Source organism: Ictidomys tridecemlineatus, chromosome 14 (genome assembly GCF_052094955.1).
Source record: "Ictidomys tridecemlineatus isolate mIctTri1 chromosome 14, mIctTri1.hap1, whole genome shotgun sequence".
In the NCBI taxonomy this organism is placed as follows: domain Eukaryota; kingdom Metazoa; phylum Chordata; class Mammalia; order Rodentia; family Sciuridae; genus Ictidomys; species Ictidomys tridecemlineatus.
This window is the reverse complement of record NC_135490.1, coordinates 5,438,238-5,447,274: the sequence shown is the minus strand read 5'-3', so window position 1 is coordinate 5,447,274 and position 9,037 is coordinate 5,438,238. Positions and strand designations below refer to the sequence as shown.

At 47.4% G+C, this 9,037-nt stretch overlaps 1 protein-coding gene across 1 annotated transcript; it reads left to right on the top strand.

Annotated features, from left to right (window-relative positions):
- Window positions 1–461: 461 nt before the first annotated feature.
- LOC144370652 (protein FAM90A26-like) lies at window positions 462–3,413 on the top strand. Its single transcript, XM_078031366.1, has 3 exons — window positions 462–611; window positions 1,072–1,201; window positions 2,461–3,413. Exons 1-3 carry the CDS (start codon window positions 462–464, stop codon window positions 3,411–3,413), a joined length of 1,233 nt encoding a protein of 410 aa, XP_077887492.1.
- The last annotated feature ends 5,624 nt before the right edge of the window (window positions 3,414–9,037 follow it).

The window sequence follows — 9,037 nt, the reverse complement described above, 5'->3', positions numbered from 1 at the left end:
CTACTAGCATTTCTAGCTCGTGACTTCTGACTTTGTCAAGAATTACTCTGGATAACCGTGCTCTGCAAATCTCTGTATTCAGATGAAATTCCTTTTGATCTCTCTTTGTAGGAACTAGGTTTACCTCTCTTCACCTTTCCTCTTTTGGTTATCATTTGGATAGAGGCAAAATTGTTCCCTTTGGTTAAGATTGCTTTATTACCTTCAGGAATCATGCATTCACTCTGCTATAATTCTAAGAGCATGGAGTATCTTATTTTTGTCAAACGCAGTAGTTGGCCTACTCTCCCTTGATTGTGCACCCATCTGTGCTCCACCTATTCTACTGGGCTCCTCAGATCATGGGATGTGCTCCATGCCAAAATGTGGAGAACAAATGAAAGATCCCATGTTGACTTTGGTCATGACACTTTTTTCTTTTCTCTTGGACCTAGGAGGGCCCAGTGTCAGCATCTGAGGGAATGGGGCCTGACTTGAAGAACATGAGAAAGTCGGCAGAGCAGGCCTCACAGCCTCTGGCCCCGAGCCTCATGCAAATCCAGAATAAGAAGCACCAGCAGAGGGGAGCTGTGGGGCATCGGGCTCCTCCCCCTGAAGAGGAGGACCCCAGGGTATGTGGACATCGGAGGCAACGGGAAGCCAGGGGCCGACACAGGTCAGAATCGTGGTGACGTCCTCTCAGATTGCCTCTACCACCCAATTCTCCCATTCCACCCCACCAGGACCTGCCCGGGCACCTCCTCTCAGCTTAGTCCTTTCCTAGGATGGGAGGAGTCATCTTTTGGAACCACTTGAAACCCATGCATCCCAACGTTTGTCCTGTTGTTGAAATCTGGCCCAGGCTCCTCAAGTTGCAACATCCAAACCTTCCTTCCAGTGCCCCTTCATAATAGGTGCTTCCACAAACGTGTTCTAGGACCTTAAAATCCCTAGAAATTCATGGTTCACAGGCCTGAGTGCCTGACCTACAACGAGGGGAAACTAAGACTTCAAATCTCACTTTGTCTGTAAAAGGGCAGAGCTGGTTGTGGTTGGGCCGACTCCTGACAACTTGTGCTTTTCCACCGACAGCTGAAGTGTAGGGACTGTGGGGCTTTTGGACACACTGCGAGGAGCAGAAGATGCCCCATCAAGCGCTGGGATGGTGCGCTGGCCCCACAACCCTTGGGCCCAAAGAAGGAGAAGGAGAACCAGGCACCAAGCAAGCCTAGGAATCTCCAGAACACAGGGGCCTGTGAGCAGCCAGCCAGAATGAAGGGCCAGGTGCACAGGTGAGGGATGGGGAAGCTGGGATCCAAGCCTCGGGCATGGAACTCCAGCGGGGTGGTGTCTCCCCTTCTCCACATAGTCATCTCCACACATTCGCATGCAGCTAATGACTGGGTCAATGGAGAGAGATAGACAAGGACTCCATGTCCCAAAGCCAGAGCCTGCAGCACATTCTCCTGTGCATTCAATTCAGAAAGGGAAGGGGGTCAGGGCAGCACTAGGAACATGACCGCGGGAGGCACAAAAGCAATGTGTCCACAGGCAACTACTTAGTGGTAGATGAGAAGGGCTTCCTGGATGTAGGGACTGGCTGTTGTAGGAGGAAAGGCACAGACTTGGGGGAGAACCCAGGGTAGCACAGGAGACACTAAGAAAACGGGCACCTCTCATTTTGCTCCCTCCTCTGCATCCATCCAAATACCATCGTGTGTTCTGCAGGCAAGAAGAGGAACAACGGGGAAAGGCTCTACTCCAGACATGGAGTACCTATAGGAGACCCCAGGAGAGGCAGCAACCCAAATGGAAGGAAGAGACAGAACCCAGTGCCTACCTAAGGGTGAGTATGTGCATGGTGGCCTGCTCTTTTGGTGTCCTGGAGAAGCCTGATAAATTCCCTCTCTGTGGCCCTTCTGCCTGAGGCATTTGCTATCAACATTTAAGCCCAATGGGACTGAAGCTTGGGGGTCCTCCACATTTGCTCTTTCCAATTTTGTGTGGGACTTTTTTCATCTTCCCCATGACGTGGTGCATGGGCTCATGGGGGCAGAGTTGACGCCAACGTCTCAGAGGACACAATGTCCAATGCAGGCATATTCCTATTGAAAGTGGGAGAACACTCTCAGCTTCTGTAGGCCAACTCCTGAGTGGCCACATCTGCTGAGAGGAGCGTTAGCCATCGACATCCCATGGAAGGACACACAAAAGAGCCCTGCCCATCTCAAGGCACGAGACCTCCAATTAAGAACGGGATACTTCCCGATGTGCCCTGAAACATGTCAAGTCCTTCTTGGAACGGGTCTTTGGCCGATAGCCATGGAGGTGGAGGTGGAGCGCCCCTTTCCTTTCCTGGGCTGAAGACGTGTCTTTCTGTTCCACTCTATGTTCTGTAGCCGAATTCCTGTTTAGGTGGGCCTTGTTGGTGCTTGAGTGCAGGGACTCAGGAGAGTTTCCTGTGTTTGTCTTTTCCTCCAGAAGCCCAGCAGGCCACTGCCCGTCCACACGACCAGGACGAGGTGTGTCCTGGCTCCGTGTTGCAGAGTCAGCCTTGTGTCCAGAGCTCGGATGAGAGTCTCACCTTCACTAGCGCACCTCCCTTTCAGAGACCCAAAGGTGGACTCCACTCAGGTCCCGGGATCCAGGATAAACAGGATGTGAGCACCCCTGGCACCATCCAGCCGGCAGCAAGGCCCTCAGGGCAGAACCCTGCCCTCCTTGGGAAGAAAGCACCTGAAACACCAGAGGTGGTCTCCTCCAAAATTGCCCAGACTTCTGCCAGTCTTCTCGGAGGGGGCCCTGTGCTCCACCCTCCATCACTAGCCAGGGGTCCTGATGTGAGCAAAGAGCCCTGCCTGCAGCCTGCAGCATGTCCACAGGGCCAGGGCCACGAACTCAGCCTCCAGGCCCCAGGCAAGAGACGAGCTCAGGTCCACATCCAGACTGGCCAGAACTCCCCAAAGAAACTCAGGCTGGGGCACAGTCCCACTCCACGGGGGAACACCTGCAGGCCAGGCTCGGAGGCCAGGAAGTCTCTGCCTGCTTGGCAAGACACAAGTGGTATCGGACTAAATGGGTCACCCCAGGTGACCAGAAAAATTCCAGCCCATGATTCCAGCATGGATCTTCGCCCTCCCAAGGAAAGCAGCTTCCTGAATCCAGTGGAGCCGCGCACCAAATCGAGTCCACCAGCACCCAGCTGTGTTCCCCGACAGCCCCTCCGGATGCTCTTCAAGAGAATGCACAAGAACTGGTGGAGATCCAGGTTCATTGCCGATCTCCCTTCCTGTCCCGCTGCAGAGACCAGTGCTCTTGCTGACACTCCTCCCTATCTTGATGAGTCCCAGAGGCCCAGCTCCCACGAGCCACTGAGTGTCCTCTATGAAGACCTTCAGGTGTCCTCCTCCTCTGAGGACAGTGACATGGAGTGAGGCACACCATAGCAGGGAAGAATGGCCTTTGGGGCTCCAATGACTTGCAGGGTCTCTCACGCTGAGGAAGCAAAGATGCAGGAGCAGGTGGCACCAGGGTCACAGGACCTTCCTAGCTATGGAGTAGGAGCAAAGGCTGGGACTTCAGAAAGCTCTGGCACAGCCCCGGACCCTGCCTCTGATGCACAGCCACCTGTCCAGGACTCAGAGGAGAGACTCCTCTGAATGGGGTTTCCAGGGGATGGTCCAATGTGCTCATGTCACCTTCCACAGGCTGTCCAAGAGATGACAAATGGAGTGGATATGCAGGTGTAGAGACGGAAGTGGAACAGAAGTAGAAGGCTCAAGTTTGTCCCTTTTGTCCTATGACCACATGGAGTGTAGCACCTGCTGATCACTGGGACCTCTGTCCTGTTCTGCAGTGGACCTTCTTGACTCTTGAATGTGGTCATGGAAAGCATTGTGGACACTTTCCCTGGCCTTTCCTTTTTTGTTCCTTGCCCCTTATGATAATCATGTACTTGACGTTTCTCTGAATCCTCATCAAATTTTCCCCATGTTTTACAGTGTGCATAGTTGGACTGCTCAATAGGTATTTGCCTTTGTACCTTGTCTCTCCGTCAAACTGCATTTGTTGTGTCCTGGTGCTCAATTGTAATGCCTTGGACAGCCCGAATGTCTCAGGTGATGTCCACGTGTCAATTAAGATCATTCATTGGTTGTAGTTCAGGATATCCCTGGATTCCCCATACTACCATGATAAATGGGTGAAATTGGCGAAAGCGATCCCCCACTCACTGTCTTGACAGGGTCACAGTGAGAAAAAGTGTTGGCAAAGCCGCTCTCCCACTGTCTTGACAGGGTCACAGTGAGGATGAATGCTGGCAAAGCCACGCTGGTTGGTGGGAAACTGAAACCATGAGACCCTTTTTTATGTAATTGGGACTTTTCATTTTCATGCTTATGTTTCTTCAGGAGGCATAAGTATGTTAGATGCCAAACAAATTAAATTTCAGATGGCTAGAACAGAACAGGTACATCATGCCATGGAGGCTGTTCTACTAGCCCTCAGCATATCAAGGACAAAGTAGAAGGCTGTTCTTCTAACTCAGTACATTGTGGACAAACCTGATCATGGACAACAATCATCCTCTGAAAGGTCATGAGAGTTTTAGGCACCACATTGATTATATCAAGGAGAACCCAAGCCCATATTTCCAGCCTCTTAGAAAACTTAATGATTAGGCTTATTTTACAAAGTTCACCACATGTAGTCTCATTTTTGATTAAGGAAAGTTGTATTATACACTTAGGAAAGTTAAAACATATAAAGATATATTCTTCTCTTTTTATAAACCCTTTCTTACTTTACATAGGGATATATGATGAGCATAGTTAATATTGGTGGACAGTGGATTGATGTTTGGATCTTACTTTCTATTGAGAAAGGTTATAAAGATATGAGAACTAGTGCACCTTGACTGAGAAACAAAGAAATTCTTTGAGAAAATAGCTCAACCAGTTTTATGAGAATAAATTTAGAAATTAATTAAAACAGCTTTATAAGACACAGTTTTAGAATAATGTTAGAAATATTATTTTATTTAGATTCTTAAGTTTAGAAATTCTTAAGTTTTTAGTTGTATAGGTTTCTGATATGTTTTAAGAATGATTGATATACTTTAGGATGCTTTAAGTATAAGATTTAATGGGATTTTTTTAGATGGGAATTTTAGATTAGAAATAAAGTACAAGTGTACTTTAGGTTAATGATTGGTTAGGAGACTTAGAGTTTGGTTACGTAGTTTGGCATTAGTCAATAAGAAAATAACATATCTTGGGAAAAATAGTAAATCTTGGGAAAATCTGAAAAATGTAAATTAGTGACGTATTTTATTAATGATTCTGTACTTTTAATAATTACATAACTGAAGGTCATATCCTGGAAATATGTAAATTAATGTTCCATTTTTTGTAACACCAATCATGGTTAAGGAAATGTCATGTCTTGGCAAAGTTTGAAATTATATAATCAATGACGTATTCTGAATCTATAATGATGAGGAAAATTGTAATAAAAGATGACCCAGAGAAAGCTGCATTAGCTCTCTCTCTCTCTGGAGATTGCTCCAACGGAACGACTCCTGTCTCATCTTTTCGCCAACGCCACTCATCCATCAGGTCTTCCTGGACTCCGCTAGGGCAGGACCCCGGCATGAAATTGTGTTTCCAGATCAAAGAACTCACTTGTGATTTGGAGGCCTGAACACTGGGGCTTCTCAACTCTCTCTGGGTGCTCCTAACTGTGAGCAGTTGTGGAACCACTGCAGCAGGTGGAAAGAGCTCTTGTCCTATGTCTGGGAACATGTGTGTCCAGGGTCCAGAATGACTCTGTGGCTTTTTAGCCAAGATTTATCAACTGGACACTCCCTTCTCCAGATGGCACTGACATGGCTGTTCCTATTCAGAGACAGAGTCCGGGTGCTGTGAATTCTGACCCACAGGCAGGTGATTTCGCAGGGAAACAGGGAGGAGAAACATGGAGCTCCTCAATTTGAGTTTGGAGCCTGAAAGAATGGAGATATGTGAACACTGATGTCTGGGACAGGCAGCTCTTGAGATGCATTCCATATTCAGATTTGGTTTTTCCCTCAGTGTAGGTTTTCCTGTACATTTCCTAGTTGCAATCCTGATGTGGAGAGTGCCATATATACAGGGGTCTGTCCTGGGCCCCCCAACTAGTGTAGGAATTGCTTCTCCCAGCCGTGCTGTGAGCAAACTTCACCAAGTGATGCACATTTAGAAAGGGAAAGAAGGGGTGGAGAGGCGGGGAGATTAGTCTGGACAATGCAGAGGGTGAAGGAACCGTATCTGCTCCCCAGTGTGCACTCAGGAGTACTTTGTTCTGGGCCCACCTCACACATAGTAGGGTCTCAAAGAAAGGTGTGCAGAACACCCGGGTGCCAGAGCCATGACTGGACCAGAGAAAGGCATGCCCATGCTGGCACTTCATGTCCATTAGCAGGAGTGCACCTGATCGCCCCCCTGACCAGGCATAGGGCCAAGAAGGTCCCTGAAGTGGAGCCTGATTCTCTGAGGAGCAGAGGTGCACCAAATTCACATCTTCATACATGTATTTTGTACCATGATGAGGGTGTTCTTCCACCATTCATGCTATTCCCCTCCTCCCTCCCTTTCCCTCCCTCCCTTATTTCCTATCTAGAGGTAATCCTCCTCCCATGCTCTCCCTCCCTACCCCATTTTTTTTTAAAGTCTAGGACCACATTGGTTTCACTGCCAAATTCTAATATTCTTTAAGGAAAAACTAGTGTGAATTCAACTCAAAATTACAAGAAATAGAGAGGTAACACTTACATACTCATCCTGTGTAGTCAGTAAAACTCTGATTCCAATCTGAAGTAGTAGCTTTAAAAATGGTCTCAGCCAATTGATATCACCCAATAGGTTTTGAAAATCATTAAGGGGGCTGGGGATGTGGCTCAAGCGGTAGCGCGCTCGCCTGACATGCGTGCGGCCCGGGTTCCATCCTCAGCACCACATACCAACAAAGATGTTGTGTCCGCCGAGAACTAAACAATAAAACATTAAAAATTCTCTCTCTCTCTCTCTCTCTCTCTCTCTCTCTCTCTCTCTCTCTCTCTCTCTCTCTCTCTCTCCTCTCTCACTCTCTCTTAAAAAAAAAAAAGAAAGAAAGAAAATCATTAAGGGTGTTCAGCTCCTTGACTCTTATTTGTGAGGTTTGAGGATGGATTCTATGTCCTTCGATCACATGATCTAGATATTGAAAAGAGATGTCCTTTGCACCTTCTGAGGTGAAATGCACAAACCCATTGCTGTGAGTGAAGTCTGTTTGGGTAAAGATTTTTAGGAGTACATCTGGTTTAGCATGAGATACACATATATCATCCATAAAGTGAATCATATATGCATCAGGGAATTTCTCCCTCACAAGCATGATGTCCTGTGCCACAAATTTTGACATAGGGTAGGGCTGTTACACATTCCCTAAGGCAACAATATCTTTTGACTAGTTCTTTAAAACTTATTGCCAGGACACTAAAGGCAAACCTTTTACAGTCCTCTGGGTGGAAAGGTAGAGAAAAGAAACAATCTTTTAAATCTATTACTATTAAATGATAACCCAAAGGAACAGCTGTACAAGGAAGCCCTGGTTGCAAGGCTCCCATTGGCTCATTAACACAATTAACTGCCCTGAGATCTTGTACTAATCTCCAGTGGCCAGATAGATTTTTTCTTGATTACACAGATGGGTGTGTTCCAAGGACAGAGAGTAGGTTGTGAATGGCCAGCCTGAAGTGGTTCATCCATCTCAGCCTGCATTGGCTGCTGCCTTCCAACCATGTCAGCATTGTTTATCTTAACCTAACCTCTGTGAATGTGCTCAACTGTGTCCTGTGAGGAGTCTCTTCTATCCTGCATGCCAAGAGTATCATGGGTCCTGAGTCAACTTCCCCTTCTCCCTGGGAAGGGTTCCGACCTGTAACAATTGGGTTTCCCAAATGGGGACCTTTGGAGGCACTGAATTGGGTCCATGGACACAAATACTTTCTTTTAGCCTTGACTAGGATGCATTCTGTACTCTCCAGAACATAGAACCTCTTCCTCCACTTCCTTCATTGACTGAGGGGCTCTGGGGCTCAGACGGAGCAGAGCTGCTTTCACCTAGCAGGTGTTTCCCATATTCCACAGCCCAGAGCCACCCACAGAAAGACTCTTCCAGGCAGATAGTTTCTCTCTAGCATCCCAAAGTGGATTGAAAGAAACTGTTACGTGTTAAGTGTCCATGTGCCCAGGGTCACTCTTTGGAAGTTGCATGTAGAGAAGAACCCAAGAGGACTTGAGCATCAGCTGCATTTGATGGAGAAGAATTGGGCTAAGTAAGGTCATCCTCAGGAGACTGCTCTCACCTGTGGAGGGAAGCTGCCTCCTCGTCTCCACCCTCAGTGACTAGTGGAAGTTCCTGCCTGACCTCAAGTGGAAGAGAGACACTTCCCCTGCTGAGATGGTTTCCAAGGGGGGAATTTTCCATATACTCACGTGATCAGTAGTCGACCCAGCACACCCACTCCCTTGGTGTCAGATCCACAATACCTCCTGAGAACTTAAGGAGATGAGAAAGATTTGGGTGTGGCCAGTTCACAGCCTGGAGTGCTGAAGGCAGCCTGTTCTCCAAAGACTCTTTGTGAACACCAGAAGTAATGAAGCAGATTCATTACAAGGATGGTTCAAGTATATTTAGGGAGGTCCAGTTGCTTCATAAACTTTCAAGTAGGGCAGCACGCAAGCGGTAATGGGATGCACTTGGATCTCCTCTCTCCAAACAAACAAACAAAAATTCCAGAAAAAGAATTCTAGCTGCTTATGTGTGTACAGGCGTTTGTGTGTGTGTGGGAGGGGATGGTGGTGTTCATGGGTGTTTGTGTGTGCGTGAGTGTGTTTGTGGATATGTTCATGTGCACATTCCTATGCATGTGCCTGTGTGTTCATATGTACTTTCAGTTATGAATGGAGCCTACTAATATTACAGGCTAACAATGCATTGAGTTGGTATTCCTTCAAAACTATTCATGAAAAACAAACAT